This window comes from Stigmatopora argus, chromosome 9, assembly GCF_051989625.1.
Source record: "Stigmatopora argus isolate UIUO_Sarg chromosome 9, RoL_Sarg_1.0, whole genome shotgun sequence".
NCBI lineage: Eukaryota > Metazoa > Chordata > Actinopteri > Syngnathiformes > Syngnathidae > Stigmatopora > Stigmatopora argus.
This window is the reverse complement of record NC_135395.1, coordinates 11,578,419-11,596,903: the sequence shown is the minus strand read 5'-3', so window position 1 is coordinate 11,596,903 and position 18,485 is coordinate 11,578,419. Positions and strand designations below refer to the sequence as shown.

Genomic DNA, 18,485 nt, shown 5'->3' with positions numbered 1-18,485 from the left:
GATTGAAGTTTCCTTCCAGGCAATTCAAGTGGACTTCGAGTTTCCCACAGTTGACAAGCTGCACGGAGATGCCGATTTGATTTTGATAGTGCTAGATGCACAAAAACTGTTTAAATTGACTGGCCAGAAAATTCCCCAATCTTGAACCCCATAGAAAATCTGATGGAAATGAGGAGGATGACCCAACACTGCACTCAATCGAAAGGCTATTATTGGCACAACTCGGTCTCTTAGTTGGGCTATATTCGTCAGGGCAAAAATGTCGAGCATGAGCAATCCACATCTGCTGCTCGGGGAAAAAAAAAACAATGCCTTCGCCACACTACCAACAACAGCAGCTTCATTCAATCGCAGGCGACGGTGCAGGGACAAATTGCGGACCCCCAGGAGTGTCCAGCAGGAAGCCTTGAGCAGCATCATTGTTCTTCAGCGGAGCAGAACTCTCGTTGATGGCATCCCAGTAACCGTCCACATCAAATGCACATCAAAGCCTTACAACAAGTGTGTGTGCGTGAGATAATGGCGAGCCTTTGATGCACACCAGCGATTCCCTCGCCATTATTTCCTTTCTAGGCCTCCTATGTAGACTAAGAAGAAGAGACGACCCTTATTGCCTGCACCCACTGTGTCAATAATGGAATTGTTTTGGAGACTTCCTGCGCATCTCGAGGCCTTCATGCGGGCCTTCTTTCATGTGTCAGCCTATCTGGGCCTTCATCTGTTGCTGTCTATAGCATGCGAACGCTCACACGGATGGGACGAGCCACAGCGGTTTCGAGTCACCGCACATCACTCCAGAACAAATCAACGCCCACCAAAAGGCATTGATATATCTCTTCTATTAATACACACACAATCATCTTAAGGAAATTTCATTCATTGTCCAAGTGTCCCACTAAAAGTGTTTCATGTCCCCCCCCCCCAAAAAAAAGACCAAATTCATTAACCTTGTCAGGTCTTAAAACTCAGATTACGGCTCATATCCGATCAATGTAAAAAAAAAGTAATTGAGCGTGTTGTTTTTAGTTTGTCTGAAAAGGAAAAGGTAATGGAAAAGCACACCCTGGACCACTTCAACTAAAGTACTTGGCGTATTTGAAATATGAACGTTTCACACCTCGTTTTTTTTTCTTCTCTCCACCAGCTTGTCTTCTTCTTGTATGCTTCTGCCAAAAAGCTGTCATCTGCTGAAAGAGCGTGAAAGAATGTGGAACCAACTGCACAAAGTCTTGGCAAGGTGCCCCTGAAATGAGAATAGAGAAAAAAGAATCAGACAAGGCTATTTTTTTTCATCCTCATCCCCATCATCACGTCATCGTGCTCATCAGGCACTGGCCCAGCTCGCTTCCTTGCCAAGGGAGTGGCACCACGCTTCCTTTTTTTACTGCCTCTTGTTGTGCCCTCACCCGCGTGCGCTTAAATGTCCGTGACGATCGAGATGGTCGCTTGATAAGATGGCGTGCAGGAACTGAGATGGAGGCGGCGACAAGACAGGCGAGCGTGCCTCGGCCCTTTGCGGGTACTTCCATTTCAAAGAGGCCATCAAAGTTTAGGAAGTGATACGTTGCAGTCATGCTTCTGGAACTTTCTGTGACAAGTAGCACTTCAAAAAGTACTTTCTCTCCAAATACCGCCATCCTGTCAACCATTAAAAAGCAATCCGCAGAAGGCCAACTGTTCATTAATAACCTAAAAGGTGTATTGATACTAAGCCAGTTTGAACATCAACACTATGCTTGAATACAGGAAAATTTAAGTCTTACTTTAAAGACGGTTTGATTTTTTTTTCCCAATTAGGTTCATGGCAAGTAAATGTTTGGATAGCACTTTTAAGAGTGACTAACGATCTTTTATTAGCAATGGGTTCTGACAGTTTTTTTGGTTGATCACAAGCTATTGTTAGATCGTCTCAGAGCCTTTATTGTTACACAGGCTCGTCGGCACTCTTGGAGTTTATATTGTATCTCTCGGTGTGGATGGGATTTTTAAAATGTGACCTACAAAAAAAATGGCTAGTTCGGTAGAAATGTTTAAAAAATCTCACTATTAAAAGATATTTTAACACACTGGCATTTAGCTAAAGATACAGTACATCTGGGGATCTATTTTAATCATTCATCATTAAAAATACATGTGATTAAGTTTGAGAAAAGGTTTATTTCTTTTAAAACAACTTTTATTAAAAGCAACAAAAAAATGAAGAAATTATGGGGAATAATAAATAAAGAGATGTGAAGTAAACTGCCCTATTTCCTTGGACTGAGTTTTTTTTTTTCTTACTCTTTTTTTTGAATAAATGACATGTATCATTGAAGACATAATGTGCTCACCATTTACCCCTCCAATGATATGCCGTGATGTATGAACCATTCTAGTCCTCCTTAATACAATACTTAGTCAAAGTGCACATTTGTCAGGTTAAACGCTCAAGGTGTTTTACACTGAACGAACACACATGAAAGCAACCACAATGTTTGAGCATCGAGTTCAACAAAGCACTATTGTGCCACATTTATAACATTGAACACATTTCTTTTTGCCCCCCTCAATTGGATCTTTTTGACAGCACTGCTTATCACAACATCTTTCAACTCGCTATTTAACCTCCAGCTCATCACAAATGGAGCCAAATGGCAAGTATGTCATTTGATTGCAATTCTACCACGAGCTGCTGTTTTTTTTAAATACAATAAAGCGAATATTTTAATGCTATTTCTATTTTAAATTATACTCTTTTACGTGGCTGTACGATCTGACACCTAAGATGTCATTATAATCTAATGAAAGCTATGATACTTTTTTGCTTATCATGAAGATATCAAACATAACCATAAGCCTTTTCCCGAGTACAATTATTGCAAAAATTTAATTTGACAAATCACTATATGAGTGGGGCTTGTCTAGATGGAAGAGTTTCTTAAATCAGCAGTTTACATGGTCTTGCTGCTCTCGTTATTTGCTTTTGGCGAAGCGTCGTGTCATTACATGTCATTAAGATCTTTTATAAATTGACGTTGGGGAACATCATTTTTTATGAGCGTGAATCACACAGACGGAGGAGCTGCCATGTTTTTTTTTCTTGAGCTGCCGGCCAGGCTCTGTTTTAACAGGTCGGTCTATTGGAATTACACTCGGAGTTTGGCTTGATCCCTCCCCAGAGGGCATCCAAGATGCAGACCACCCAAAAGCCACAGACCCTGACAACGACATGCATTTGTTGCATTTAAAAAAATAATAAATACAAATCTGGATTTTTTTTCACATAGTCTTGATATTTTGTATTAATCTGAGTAACAATTGATGAGTTAAAAAATAATGAGTAGTATATCTTGCAATTGCCAATTTGTGTTGATGAGCATATTAGCCATGGATATACAGTGTAACTTATCCAAATTTCCTCCCACGTACCGGTGTGAAATGTTTGTTTGCACCAACAATTGCCTTCCAAACTACTAGAACCCAGCACCATATTATAAGGGGTGGGTGTAAAGGACAGGTAGAGTTTGAAAAGGCTTGTCGTGATCAGTGCCGCTCGACTGAGCCGCCACAGATGAGCCTTGTATTTCCTCTCACCACGTCACATTTGACCTCATCCGCGAGGTCGGCGCATATCTGATTGACAACGTTCTGAATAAACTCTTGGAAGCCTTGAGGCGCAGCAACCATCGCATCCAAAATAGAGAGACTTCTATCCAATGTAGAAATTGTTTCTTTTATTGCGATCTGTCTTTGCTAGTGACCTCTTCCATAAGGTTAAAATAATGTTCTGTTAAGGAGGCGCTTTGAGATAATTTTGAAGAACTACACTTGAATGAGGGGTAAAAATTTGTGTGAATTCACAAAATATAAATAAAGATGCGTTTTCTGACATTCAATTGCACTAACTTAAATACGATGGTTGCGCTGGCCTACATATTGGAGGAAAACTATTATAAGCCCAAAAATATTCCCCTATAACTTCTAGTATATGAATGCCAGATATCATAATCTGACAAGATTGGTGTGTCTTTTTTCCAAGATGAAGTTGTAATATTATCCTATTAAATTCAGTTTTACAAGGGTAGAATGTCTCATTTAGAAAATAACTGTCATTAGTGTGGTTGGTTAACAGATAAAACAGGTTTTGCAGTGAGTATGTATGTATGTAGCAAACAAGCCAGAGAACCCCCCCCCCCACCTCACCGTGCTTTCGTCCCCCGTTGACCGCCCATCTTCTCACAGGACAATCAGAGCACGGAGGGCCGAGCTGTGGCTTTTGTCTTGGGCTGCTCCAGCAATCGACCCGCCAAGTGGCAAGCTAATGACTGCGGCACAGAACGCTTGGAAGGAGTCCAGAATCCCGCTCACTCGTTCTAAAAATGACAGACATTTGTTACATGTTAAGTTTGACTCACAAAGCAACATGAAAAGCAACTGACAACTACACAGAGCCAACTTCATTCTTTTATTTAAAAGCTAAGGACAGGAATGAACCAATTTTTTTTGAGAAATTTGATGGATATTTGGATTTAGACCACGATTCCAACGTATCGCCCAAATTCCAGTCAACCTATGTTCGCAAATCTGAAGGAAAGCACAACTTCTATATTTAAAAAAAAGATTTAGCCCAGAGTTGGTGTTCTTAGTAGATCAAATTTGAAATAAGACTCAAAAAGCCTAACAAAAAAAGAGGCAGAAAGTCAACTATTTTGATTGGAATCAGACGTTTTAAGGTTATTTTACACATTCCCAATGATGCTCAGATTCAAGTATTTTTCAACAAATGTAGATGTTTTTCAACTCCCATTTTAGGCAGAAGTGGACCTTGGTGCCAGTTTGGGTGTCAACAGAACATCTGGAAATGTTGCCCTATCACATTCATGACTGGAATAGCAGCAGCACCTATTATTCATCATGGCACCAATATTGTAAATCTGACATGCGCCGGACCAAATTTATTGACAAACCCGCAGAATAGAGCAATATGGTGATAGATGGTAATAAACCTATGTTACCACCGATAATTTTAATTCATGTTTAATCAATATAAACCTTGTAAAACTGTAGCTTGTTCGCGTATGATGTTTAAAATGCTGTTAATACAGCCGCACAAATAAAATTGTGTGCTTATGGCGCCCTCTGTTGTCTCAATAGCGAAAAGCAGGCGCTTGAGAGTAGCTTTGAAACGCGGCTTGTTTGTTTACTTCCCCTAAATGCAATCTATAATGGCAAAATTTGCTTTTGATCTTATTTGTCTAGATTTGTAAACATCTTTTTTCTAAACCGCCAAAGCTTTCGCTTACTTTGCTCTTCAGGTCGAGGATACTAATTAAAATAACTACTTTTCTCTTCCTATTCGTGGACAGATCAGAATGACATTTGATGGGTATATTCTAGCGTTGTATACTTATTACAAATCCATTTTTGATGCATTCTTACTATTTTGTACAGTTTAGGGCTGATTAATTACATTAATTGATTGCAGGCGTATGGTTGCCTGTAGGTTCCGAATTAACCGGTAGAGGCCAGACAGTCCCATAGTTCCTTTTGAATTAAGTTTTTTAAAAATCCGTATGCATACATTGTCAACAATTTACACATTTTAGAGATCAACTTTATATTGTCATTAAGGCATAGAGAGCAACAGTAAATGATATTGTTGTATCTTACTAAGCCTAATTCATAAAGAGCCATTTTGTTAGACCAGGAGAAGCAAGCTGTATGCAATTACCCAAGTTTGAAAAACTGATTACAAGTCTCCAACAAAATAGATATTTTTAATTTACCGATGTCGAAAGGAAAGTTGAAAAACTTGCAGTTGCAGTCCATATTTCACCGTAATCTATCATGCACTTTTGTGATTTATCAATATATTTATAATTATTGCAAAACAAAGTTCCAAACACACATTAACTCTGTATTGAACAATCTGATCTTCCAACGAGTAAACATTTTCTACTTAAAATAATGAGGATATGCGGTATAGAAAAAGAATGGATATATCGTAATCATTAGTCTAAATGTTTTAAGGAAATCAATCAATATTGGTACTATATGGGTGCATCAAAAATCATCTTTGCCAAACACCTACTAATATGGATGGATCAAATCACTGGATATGCATGGGTATAATATTTGCACTGGATACTGATATACACCAATACTTATTTCATAAATAAATAAAAAGTTGATTACCTGAGTTGCTTGCGTTCATTCTTCGAAAAGGCCCCCGGAAAAGGAGACTTCCGCTTTACCCGGAAGTCAGCGCGATTCCCAAAGATGGCGGAACAAGGTCCGATGGCCATAGCGATGCGGCTACGAAACCAGCTGCAGACGGTCTACAAGCTGGATCCGCTAAGGAACGAGGTGAGCGGCACATGCACGAAGGGGGCTACCGCTCGGGACTCGCCGCGCCCGGCCGTTTAAAGAGTTTAGGAAGCGGACCCTCGCTCGCCCGTTGTCGCGGAGCTGATGGCCAGAGCGGAGGGGGACTGACGGGGGGAAGAAGGAAGGGGATGCTGGGGGAGAGTGAGCGCGAGTCAACCCTCCGCGATCTACGGCTGCGAGACGTGCATTGGGGGGGAGGGCTTGGCGATCGGGTTCGGGAACCGGCGAAGCGTCGCTTTTGGTGGCTTTGGACAATATGTCAACACTTGGGACTTCCACGGAGCTCCGGCTGCTAGCTGGGCACGCGCGTCCGTGTTTTGTTGTTCGACACGGGCTAGCCGAACGCGCTCTTTGGCGGTGCCGTAAAAGTACAAAAAATCCCTTCACGTATTGAGTTCAGTCCTATTTTTCTCGTTTACATGTCTGTCACGTGCGGTAGTAAAAGTGATTGGCCGCCCTTCGTCCGTCCGTCATTCAGCCTGTCCTCTGTCTGTCCGTCATTCCTTCCACGAGGAGGACAAAAGTTGCTACTCAGTGTCAGCAAGCCTCGGAGACGGATCTCAAGGGCATAACTTTTCAAAACTCGTATTTCCAATCTATTATCCTCATAGAAATGGATGGGAATGCAGTTCTGTTTACAGGTTGAACTTGCGCTTATTTCGTCTTGGAAACACAATTCTCTTTAGAGCAAGGAATGGAAACAAAAAAAGAAAAGTGCAGGTTCACGTCGGGTAAAACTTTTCATAACTTCTCTGGAGACTCTTTCTCACTTTAACATTGTCAGAGAATTTCTCTATTAACATGCTGTCCATTCTGCCAGGAGGAGGTGAAGTTGAAGATCAAGGACCTGAACGAACACATCGTGTGCTATCTTTGCGCCGGCTACTTCATCGATGCCACCACCATCACCGAGTGTCTGCACACATGTGAGTCCTCTGAACCTTTCTTTTTGGAACTCATACTTCATCCCTAACAACTGCCCATCATAGTCAAAATCTATTACACGTTTGACGACATCAATGGCAAAAAAATGCACAATTTAAGCATGAATTGTTCCACTCACATTTGACATCAATTCACCCTTAACGGTGAAACCAAACATCCGCCGCTAGATGGAGCCAGATTAACACACTATTGACTGTGAATACCAATTCAGTAAGAAATGTAAATGAAAGACTTTCATTCCTGCAACTACAAGTTAAAATCTTTCTCTTCCATCTGTCTGTGTACTTTCCAGTCTGTAAGAGTTGTATCGTAAAGTATCTCCAGACTAGCAAGTACTGTCCCATGTGCAACATCAAAATCCACGAGACACAGCCGCTGCTCAACCTCAAGCTGGACCGGGTCATGCAGGACATCGTCTACAAGCTGGTGCCCGGCCTGCAAGAAAGTACGCACCCTTTTTTTATATCTTTAAAAAGCAGCACAATTAAACTCACCCTGCTTCCATTTGAACAGGTGAAGACAAGAGAATAAAGGAATTCTACCAGTCGCGGGGCTTGGAGAGAGTTATTCAACCTGTAGGAGACGGTGAGACATAAAAAGAAAAGGCATCATTTATTAATGACTTAAATGTAACTGACATGAAATCCATTTCTAGTCTGACTATTCTTAAGCCGCTGTGCGCGTGTTGTTTCAGATTGTGTTTCGGACGTGTCAGGTTTGCCGTACACCAGCTTCGACCACTCCAAGGCTCACTTTTACAGATACGACGAGCAAGTGTCGTTGTGTTTAGAAAGACTCAGGTGAGACGCGCTCTGGAAATCCCGCGGCGGCCCTTTTAGTCATTGCAATCAATGAGCGATTCCAAATGTTTTGACCACGCAGTTCGTCGCTCGCCGGAAAGGAGAAGACGAAGCTCACGTTACAGGTCAGTCGAACTTTTGATTTCAAAATGCGTTACGCGAGCGGGAAAGACGACACGTGTCTTTTTTTAATGCACAGCAGAAGTTTGTGCGTTGTTCGGTGCGGGCGGAGGTGAGGCATCTACGCAAAGTGCTTTGTCATCGACTCAACGTGGAAAAACATCAGGTGGGTGGCCCGGGCGCGTTCGTGCACAATGGCAACAAATGAGTTGGTGAAATAAAAAGACATTCTCTGATTGTCAACGCAGGTCCAGATGTTGTTCAACAATGAATTTTTGCCTGATCACATGACCATGAAGCGGTTATGGTTATCGCACTGGTTTGGAAAGGTAAACTGACACTTTTTTTTCATTATTGAATTGAAAATGTACCATTCCAACTTCTCCTAGCTAATTGCTTTGTTTTGAAATTTGGAGTTTGAAAAACTGGAATTTAAAATGTGCAACCACAACATCAACTACTACAATAAATTGAAAAGTAAATCATACCTAAAAATGTGTTGCAGGCGCAACCACTGGTGCTTCACTACACCATCAAGGACAAGCGCAGCAGATAGGAGGAAGAGGACACGACTTTGGCCTTCAACAACACAGCTGTACATATTTTGTACCATACATATTTCTATTTTAATAACAGTGTTTGTGTACATGAACTTATTTTCCCTCCTTTTTGTATTTTTTAAGATAAATTAAAAATGTCAAACTATTCAAGGTTAGCGTCGCTCATCTTTTACCACATTCTCATCGCAGCTCATATTTCGCTGTCTAAATTTAGCAAGGCTTTTTTTAAACACAAATGGTTGCCCTACAAATGTAGAACTAAAAAACGGTGACGTCATCTGAAAACTTGATTCTAATTTTCATAATTATGTATCAATTAAAAAATATCTACTTTTGGCTTAGGCAGCTTGTATAAATTACTTTTCCCCCGCAAAATAGGGCATTTTTTTAAAATGTTGGTTGTAGTGGAGGTTTATTTCCCTTTTAATTATTAAAAAAGCAAATATTAGCAATTAATATGATACATTTTCATGCAATTTCTCCCAAAATTGCAAAAATCTACATTTCTTTTTATAGAATACTGCAGATCGTCTTTCTTACCACCAGGAGGCGACCTTGTTATTACTTTTTTTAATATCCAGCTACAACATCCCTCCCATCCCCTTCATTGTCACGTGATCATACCAAGCTCATCTTACACCATTTTAATAGTTGAAATGTTCTCGGTGGATCACCGTGGCACAAAATGCTGCTTGCATTCAAATTGATAGACACATAAAAATGTCACATGCTCGTAAATAAGCACTCTGTTAAAGGGGCTTCGATTACGAAATCGCTTGACTTCACAACCACTGAAGGCTGACAGCCAAGCGAACCCTCCTGGTAAATACTCTACACACACAAAAATAAACAAATAATAAATAATCCTGATGTGGCCGGCATCCACTTGACTCACGCCCCACACCATCCCTCGCTGTCGTCTTTTTGGATGAGGGTGTCGGGGCCTAATAAAATGGGGGTGGCCACTTGACCTTTGAACCCGTATGCTCACAGCCCATTACCTCCTTTGGGAAGCAGGCCTGGAAGTTGCCACTCTTACGTCACTTATATCCATATTTAAAGTAGAATTCCAGCAAAAAGGTTTCATCATACTAATTGAGTTTCAAAATATTTGCATAGATTTTCTACTATATTTTCATAAGTGAAATATATGAGCCCATGCAACTCATTCTGGTCTACAAGCACATTATTTTTTTTCTTTTAAATATAATTATCTATTATGTGTGTGTTGTTTCTGAATAATATTTTAGTTTATATTTTTCTATGGATTAATACAAACCACAATACTATTTGGCGATGCATCCTTTTCCTTATTGTATACACACCCCAGTTCTAATGTTAAATAATTAATTCGTGGATGCTTCTGGCGATTGTTATTTTACCCAAAAAAATGTAAAATCTCCAAACTGCATCAGTTTTTTTTTCTTGTTGTACTTTCCCCAAATTTGAAAGGAAAAGTGTTGAAGCGATATTGCGGAGTAACTACTTACCTCAATGAAAAGAAGAATGAGTGAATGCCCAGCAAATGGTGTCGCGTGTTATTCATGAGTGTCCTCCCATTTGCTATTCATGGGAGCCCCCCAACTCGAGTTGTGAAGGAAGCATATGGCCCAGCACGGTCGGTCGAAAGCTGCCGGGCTGCAGAAAGAATGAAAAGGAAACTAATTACCAGCCTAAAAGCACCACGGTTAGTGTTATTATTGCTGTTGTTGTTACAAGGCAACTGTTTGACAAGGTAGCTGTAAAGAAATTTGAGGGCATCGGACAGCTTTCAACGTGCTATTTCACTTCAAGTAGTACAATTGCACAGTTGTTGTGATCTGAAACAAAAAGACTGCAAAACCACATGAGATGAATTTTCATGAACAGTGCGTCAATGATACAAGGCATCAAATGCAGTGTGTAAATAAAAGATGTTTTCATATTGCTGAAATGTAATTTTCCAAAATGTAACTCGATCTTTTTGTATCAAAGATGAGTTTTTAACCCTTTTCTGAAACTGCTTTTGGAAAATGACATTTTGACATGCATTCAATCAACTGAACATTAGGCTTTATTCTTATTCTAAAATGGATTATTGTAAGCAAATGAATTCAGATTGTGTAATCATTTGAGGGGAAATAATTGACCTTTAATTCAATATCATGATTTTTCATTATATTCCTATTTGTATTCAGGATTCAATTTTTTTTTTTTACAAGGACAACATGAAAATGACCATAAAAAATCTCAAATATCTCCTTGAAATATCATAGTCTTTATTTACATGGATGCTGATTAAATACATTAAAATTTTCATGTTGACCTTATATTTATATATTTACTATGTATATATACACTGTAAAAGAGAGGGGATCACCTCATTTTGCTGACCTCTAATACTTGTTCCATCATCCAAACTGCTGTCAAAAAAGAACAAAAAAATAAGATAAAAGGGATTGGGCTATTCAAATGTTTATTAAAAGAGGAAATCCTCTTTGCAAGGCCCTTAATAAATTAAATGAAAGTAGAAGAAAAAACACTTCTATGTCAATATCCGTGCAAAAGTTTAGGAATTGAGGGGGGTAGTGTTGTTCGTTAAAAAAAAAAAAAAATTGAAAGGAGGTCAATCATCCACTTCGATTTCCTCGTCGTCCTCTGAGAACTCGTCGGTGGTCTGCCCGCGCGACGAGGAGGGCGACTGGGGGAAGATCCGATGCGAGACCGGAGTGCTCCTGGGGGGGGATCCGCTCGGAGAGCTCCCTTCTCCGGCCTCGCCTCCCGCGCCGCAGCGTCCTCCCGCCGCAGCCTCGCGATCAACGTCGTCCTGCATGGCCACGAGTTTGTGGAGCGTCTGGGGCGTGATCTTCTTCAGAGACTCCACGTCGGCCTTCATCTCCTCCAGGTCACGCTTGAGCTTGGCGCGCCTATTCTGGAACCACGTGATGACTTGTGCGTTGGACAGGCCCAGCTGGCCGGCGATCTGGTCCCGGTCGGCCGGGGACAGATACTTCTGGTAGAGGAAGCGCTTCTCCAGCTCGTAGATTTGATGGTTGGTGAAGGCCGTGCGGGACTTTCGCCGCTTCTTCGACGCCTGTCGCTGGCCGAACGCGTTCACGTGCTCGCGTCCTGCAAAGGGTAGGAGAAAGGGGGGTGAAATGAATTTCACGACGTCAATTTCACCATGTGATCACGTCAATTCATCTTAATTCCAAAATGTAAGGTACATTGAACTCAAGGGCTGCCATTGACGGCCCTAGACGTCCGATCCATTTGGACTGGAATTGATCATTTATTTGACCATTACATGGGTTCAAACTTTATTGAGCACTCATTTAACTCGTGCCATTGACGGCGCTAGACGTCCAATCAGTATAAATATTAATAGCAAGTAATTTGAGTTTAAATGAATTGAATGGACATCATTGACAATGGAAAGCAATAAGGTAACTACTATGAAAAATTAAATCAAATAGTGTATTATTAGGGCCCAGATAGAATACATTTCAATTTTAATGATTACTTTTTGTACTTTTTTTATCATTCAGTGATATCTTGCCATTACATGTTATCAATGTATATTGTTATTGGAACATGTATTACATAAAAATGCACTCAAATAATAATTGATTGTTGATTTTTTCCCCTACAAAAATAGTCACCTGCCCTATTCACTTAAGGAAATATGCACGATGAATTCAATCCATGATTTTCCACTTTACGGTATCATCTGCAGATAAATATTTATCATATAGATACGACATCTTAACTATTTTGGCATATTTATTTAGAACATATTTCTGGTGAATATTGTTATGCCCCCTCATGCACAACTAAGTATCCCTCTTTCTGTCAATCATTTGCTTTTGTAAGCATGCCTTTCAATTTTTACTACAAAGACATCTTTGACTAACCTCGCCGTTTTAGTTCAGGAGTGATTACGCACAAAATTGATACAATTCTAATAGAGATCCTTCGTAAATGCAGAAATAATGGTTGAATTAATGGCATAAATAAAATTGATACAATTCTAATAGAGATCCTTCGTATGTGCAGAAATAATGGTTGAATTAATGGCAAAAATTCACTGTCTAATCGAAATTACACAGCGAAACGATTTTAACCGACTCGATTTATAAACACCTGCACGAATAAAAGATTTACACAGGTCTTATTCCTGTGTCTTATTCATGAAAAATGACAAAAACGAAATGGTCATTTCTAGCTAATGTTCTATTTCTAACATTGCATATTTATTCAGTTTTAAGGTGACAATGTGGTTAAATGTAGTATAGTAGTTAGTTACCTTCGGCTGCCTGTATGACGTTGACCTCCAAGCCCTTGAAAGTCTTGCTGGCCAACTCCTCCAGAGCGCACAGCGGCGACGACGGCGTTCCGATGCCGTTCCGAGGCCCACTGGCAGCGGCCACCTTCTCCAGAACCCTCGGCCTACTCGGGCAGAGGCTGGACGCTACCACGACGGCGGCTGCGGCCGATTTCTTGAGGGAGGGCTTGCTGAGGATGTCCTCGATGCTGAAAGGCGTCAACGGCTTATTGGAGTTGGCCGGGGGAGGAAGCCGGTCCAGGGGAGGGCGACGCCTGTTCTCGCCGCTCGACTGCAACGCGGAGCCCGCCTTCATGTCTTGACTGGAGGTCATCGTCCGGGAGAAAAAGAAAAGAAAAAGAACGGCTACGCCGGGTTCGGGGGGGTTTGTTGTCTATTTCATTCGAAGCGTCCACAAGTGGTTCCGGCGAACTTTGGCTGGAAGAGCGTCCGGGTTTGAGCTCGCATGCTCCGGCGACGCTCGCTCGGATCGGATCGGGTCCCCCCGCCCCCGTCAAAAGTGCACCTATAGTCCGTGGAGCTCCATGCAAATGCTCGCCAAGTAGCAACCGACTTTGAGTCGGGGAAAGGAGGCGGAGGGGAAGGAGTTAGAAGGGGGTGAAAGTGTCCCGAAGCAGGAGGAGGAAGCAGAAGGTGACTGCTAACGAGTTGTTGTTGATTGGCCGAGGCTCAATTAGAGCGGGGTGGCACCAAAGCGATGAACCCCCCACGCCCCCCCGACAAACCACCGCCTCTCCCTCCATAGCCCCTGCGCGTCTTCCAGGGCCGCGCCCCGAAAAAAGGCACTCAAGTCCGGCTAGAAATGGGAGGAGTTTGCCCCAATCATGGCCATGATGATGATGATGATGATGATGATGTGCTTCCAAATATTTGGCATTCTTCCACAGAAAGAAAAAGTCTACACACTATAAACAAATGCAAACGACATGGGTTAATTGCTAAGGAGACAACTGTTAGGTAATTATGCACACAAAAAACAGCGGAAATCATTTTGTTTGTTTGTTTTTTAAACAAAATAATTCAAATGCAAAACAAAAGAAGTGTTGTAAATCAAAGTAAAAAAAGTAAAAAACAATGCCAATTATGAATTAATCATTTTTTATACGTGGAGTTTGCATGAAATTTAATGGAAGTATACTAAGAAACAACACTTTTATGATAGTTCAAAATAAGGGGCACACAAGTGTAAAATAATTTAAAACAATTATGCAGTGCATACATAATGTGAAATTATTCAGAAAAAACGGTATATGATTTACTATTATGAGTAATATATGAATGTTTGGGACATTTACATTGGGGTTGTATTAATACAGCAGATAATGAGTGACATTTATAAAAGTATAATTTTACTGGATTACGATAAATAAAGAGGAGGGATATGCTACAAATCAATGTTTTTTATAGCCACATGAAGATGTTAATGTCCCTTGGAAAGCATTTTAACAAAGCATTTCCATATTACTTTTTAAGATTATAGCATTTAAAGATGTTTTTTTAACAGACCCATATTTAACAGATACATCGATTCAAGTCAATCTGTTTAAAGTGTTTAACATGTTTTTTGATGCTCTTCAAAGAAGCTCCTCCCATCTTAATTACGCCTTAACTGGTCCTCCACCAAAATATACAATCAATATGGATCATAACAATTAAACGACGCTGTTAATTATTGTGCAGGTATTATTTTTTTCCCAGTCCTATTTTCATCCCAAAATGGCAATTCTGGTCCTAAAAATATGTTTGCTATTTATTGTTAACACCTGAACGACGTTTTGGACGTATTAGTGAGCATTTTGCGTGCTGGATTAGAAAAAAAACATCACTTGATGGGGGTCCTTTTTCGTGCCTGCCATAAAACAGCAAGACCTTCTATTAAGGCTGCCTTGGGGGTCTTTTTGTTGTTATTATCATTATTCCAAGGGAAGGGGGGAGTACTTTGTTAAGACGTCACACTCGCATTGAATGCAAGATTGAAATGACATTATTAACACCGGCAGATTTTGGATTTAACACGTTTTGTTTACATACAATGCCGTAAATTGTGTGTGTTTTTTTACGACTCATTCGTTGAGGAATCCGATTGTTAATAATCCTCAAATTGGGTTTGATTGAAAGGTGTGTTGTTTGACCTCATCCATCATAAAGCCCTTTTAATTGGCGTTTTGCTTACACTTGGCACCTGCCTGCAAAAAACAAAATATACAAATAACAAAAAGCAAAATGGGAAAAATGTATAGATATATTGTGCTGTGGATTTTTGTATTTCATTCAGATATTAGGATAAGATTGCACAACATTAATTTAATGTGCAGTAACTAGTAATCGAATGAGCATGTTTAGTGTTAACATAGAATTTCAACATTTCCAAACAATGCAGGTATTTTCCTTAAAAGACAAAAAAACTCGACATCAAAACAGAACATAATTGGCGAGTGTTTAGTAAAAATGAATAATACCCGGAGGAATATTTCACCCCAAATTGATCAACTAGTGAATGGAACGATTTGAGTTGCATTTAGGTGTTTTAATGTCATATAGGGCTAAACAATGGAAATTAAGAATCGAAATATCAATAAGATGTTAATTTAATATTGCAATATTTATTTCCCTGCCAATAGAAAAAAGATTGTTTCTTATTATGGCATCACATTTTTTTGATATTTTATTGGTTATAAAGCTAGAATAAAACGACTGTCTAAAATCGAAAAAAATCAATTATGAAAAATAATCATTGTTGAACGAAATTAAATTCCAAGTAAAGATGCAATTTGACCCTTCATAGGCACTCATTAGACGTCATGGCTTTCATTGACAGTGCAAGACGTCCAATCCATTTTGACCAGGAAAGGCAGGCATGAGCAAAACATTGCTGCCAAGCTTTCCAGTCAAAATTGATTGGTCATTTAGCGTCGTCATTGTCAATGAAAGATCAGCATTCATAGCCAGTCTTCTCAATTTAAATGAATAATAATTGTGAGGGGCAGAAAAAAAGCTAAATATACTATGAAATTAAAACAACATCTAAATAACGCTGTTGGAGCCACGAGTGTATTTTTACATTTAATTAAATTTAAATAAGTTACTTTTATTCACACTTTATTAGCATATAAAAGTAAAATATGAAAAAAACCTTATTAACGTGTTAGGGTGTATGACCAAAGTGTGTTCTTGCTTCTTATCATTTTGATTTTATAAATGGCTGTAGAAAATACATGCAGGGAGGAATTCTTTCAAAATGTTTCATAAATTAAAAAAAACACAAGTAAACGTTTTTTTGTGCTCAGAAAAAAATGACATAAAACAACATTATTTCCTTAAAATTTGAAACTAAATCACTGTGTTAAACATAAAACCATTTGGAAGCTTTAAACAATTATTACTATTACATGTGAGATCTATTTTTTGTTTCATTTGGGAGAAAATGGACATTATATCCATGTCCAAGTTCAGTTGCACCACACTGCAAACATATCCTAGACTGTATTTAACCCTTTGTATGGCAGAAGTCACAACTTTAAATATATATACTTATTGTTATTAAACATTTTCACTATGTAATTTTCTATGGATTGTTAAATGCATTACTTATTATTAAAAACAGTATTAATAAAATTAAAATAAATAAAAACTGAAATGCGCTTTAGTTATAGGGTCTAATAAAACAAAGTTGATTATTATTATTATTAATCCATGCCTGCCAATGAACAGGTTATGTGTCAAATGCATGCCTCCCAGTCAACACAGATTGGAAGTCCACCACCGTCAATGGCAACCAATGTTTTCAATGAGTACCCACCCATATAGTAAAGTAAAAAAAATATAACTAACAAAGCAGCAAAGTACCCAACATATATTTGATATACTTTGTTTTGTTATCATTGACCAACATATAATTTAGTATATTAGAGTTGTGTAGCGTTGTAGCGAGATAAAAATCTATAAATCTTTCTGTTTTTGTTTCAAAGAAAAAAAGAAGAAGCTGGCTTCCATTCAGGACTATTAAGGCCTATCTTCTCATGTCACTGGCCATATCTTGGCAAATGAAGACAAATGGTTGCAAGAAGGCCGCGTTCCTGGGGATCCTCGGTCAAATTAATCACTGCAATTCTATCCTCTGCCGCTGGGGCAGTACCCCCCGCCCCTCCCCACCTCACCCCTCCAGCGGCTCCCCAAAGCGACGTCGGCCGAGGTAATGAGGCCGGCGCGATGAGCAAAGTGCGTCTTCGGAGAGATGCCGTGACGCCCCACGGATTGGCCTGTTTCTCCTCACCCCTCTTGACATCAGGATTTCATTAGGACACCCCCAGCCCAATTCAGTTCACTCCATCACCACCACGGCCGCATATCCCCCTCTCTCTTTGCTCCACTTTGCTCCCAAACCAAATGAGGAAATAGCTTGTCTGCTGGTTGACAGTCTCCCAATTCGGGCCGTAAAGATAAATGATCCCGAGTATTAAAGTTTAACACGTTGACAAAGCCCACCTGATCTGTGGGACTTCGTGAAACCAACAAATCCATCTGTGTGGAAAAAAAATCCAAAGGGGAGGATGAAGAAATAGAGCGGCCCGGCGGATGAGTGGTTAGCGCGTCGGCCTCACAGTGGGAACCCTGGGTTCAAATCCAGGTCGGTCCACCTGTGGGGAGTTTGCATGTTCTCCCTAGACCTGCATGGGTTTTCTCCGGGTACTCCAAATTCCTCCCACATTCCAAAGACATGCATGGTAGACTGATTGGACACTCTAAATTGCCCCCAAGTATGAATGTGATGAGCGTGAATGGTTGTTTTTTCTCCTTGTGGGAGTTTCATTCACCTGAGGACATTTAACTGAGCAGCAATTATCAAACGTAAAGTTGACTTGTTCACTAGTCGAATAATACACTGAATTAATTATTGGTCCGTAATTATCATCAACGCATTTGATTAGACCTAATTTTAGTCAACATTAACATGTAAACTAATTTTTTCCTTAAGAAAAACTCAGATAACTTTTGTCTAGCTTTGGTTGCTCTAATGGCTTGGTAAAACCCGAAAAACTAAATAAATTATTAATCATCTTTTTTTATCTCCCCTGTTTAGACATGCAAAAATCACTTACTAGTTCTATTTATTTTTTGCTATAAATAATGTGAAGGCCACCATGACCTCATCACATAGAAGTTATAAAACCATATTTTTGATGGCACACCCATAAATGAATGCAATACAAAATAAAGGTATTATCAGAAGATAAAACAGTACAATGTATTCCATCAGTGTACTTGTAGTTCCTAACTTCTTACTATTTGTAATACTCTTAATGGAACCTGGAAATAGCATTAAGAGCACATGTGAGAAACATAAAATATCAAGAGTGTGAAAACGGCAAG

At 39.7% G+C, this 18,485-nt stretch overlaps 2 protein-coding genes and 1 long non-coding RNA gene across 4 annotated transcripts in view; 1 reads left to right on the top strand and 2 right to left on the bottom strand.

Moving 5' to 3' along the window:
- Positions 1 to 1,117: 1,117 nt before the first annotated feature.
- On the bottom strand, positions 1,118 to 7,880 carry LOC144082418 (uncharacterized). Its single transcript, XR_013303245.1, has 3 exons — positions 6,175 to 7,880; positions 4,183 to 4,352; positions 1,118 to 1,243 (listed from the first exon to the last, which is right to left on the bottom strand). It is a non-coding gene; the product is annotated as an uncharacterized LOC144082418 (long non-coding RNA).
- On the top strand, positions 6,201 to 8,941 carry pcgf1 (polycomb group ring finger 1). Of its 2 annotated transcripts, none has more exons than XM_077609578.1 (9): positions 6,201 to 6,345; positions 7,187 to 7,292; positions 7,604 to 7,756; positions 7,825 to 7,896; positions 8,006 to 8,111; positions 8,194 to 8,236; positions 8,314 to 8,397; positions 8,480 to 8,560; positions 8,737 to 8,941. In XM_077609578.1, the coding sequence occupies exons 1-9, from the start codon at positions 6,259 to 6,261 to the stop codon at positions 8,785 to 8,787; spliced, it is 783 nt and encodes a 260-aa protein (XP_077465704.1). In that variant the 5' UTR covers positions 6,201 to 6,258; the 3' UTR covers positions 8,788 to 8,941. The 2 variants fall into 2 exon arrangements, with proteins under 2 accessions (XP_077465704.1, XP_077465702.1); XM_077609576.1 differs by having other exon boundaries at positions 8,311 to 8,397.
- Positions 8,942 to 11,029: 2,088 nt separating this feature from the next.
- Positions 11,030 to 18,485, bottom strand: part of lbx2 (ladybird homeobox 2) — a 36,647-nt gene continuing 29,191 nt past the window's right edge. The window contains exons 3-4 of the mRNA XM_077610405.1: positions 13,077 to 15,301; positions 11,030 to 11,899 (exon numbers count right to left, since the gene is read on the bottom strand). Of these exons, the coding sequence (XP_077466531.1) occupies positions 11,397 to 11,899; positions 13,077 to 13,428 (855 nt within the window). The 5' untranslated portion in view covers positions 13,429 to 15,301 and the 3' untranslated portion in view covers positions 11,030 to 11,396. The remainder of the gene's footprint in view (positions 11,900 to 13,076; positions 15,302 to 18,485) is intronic.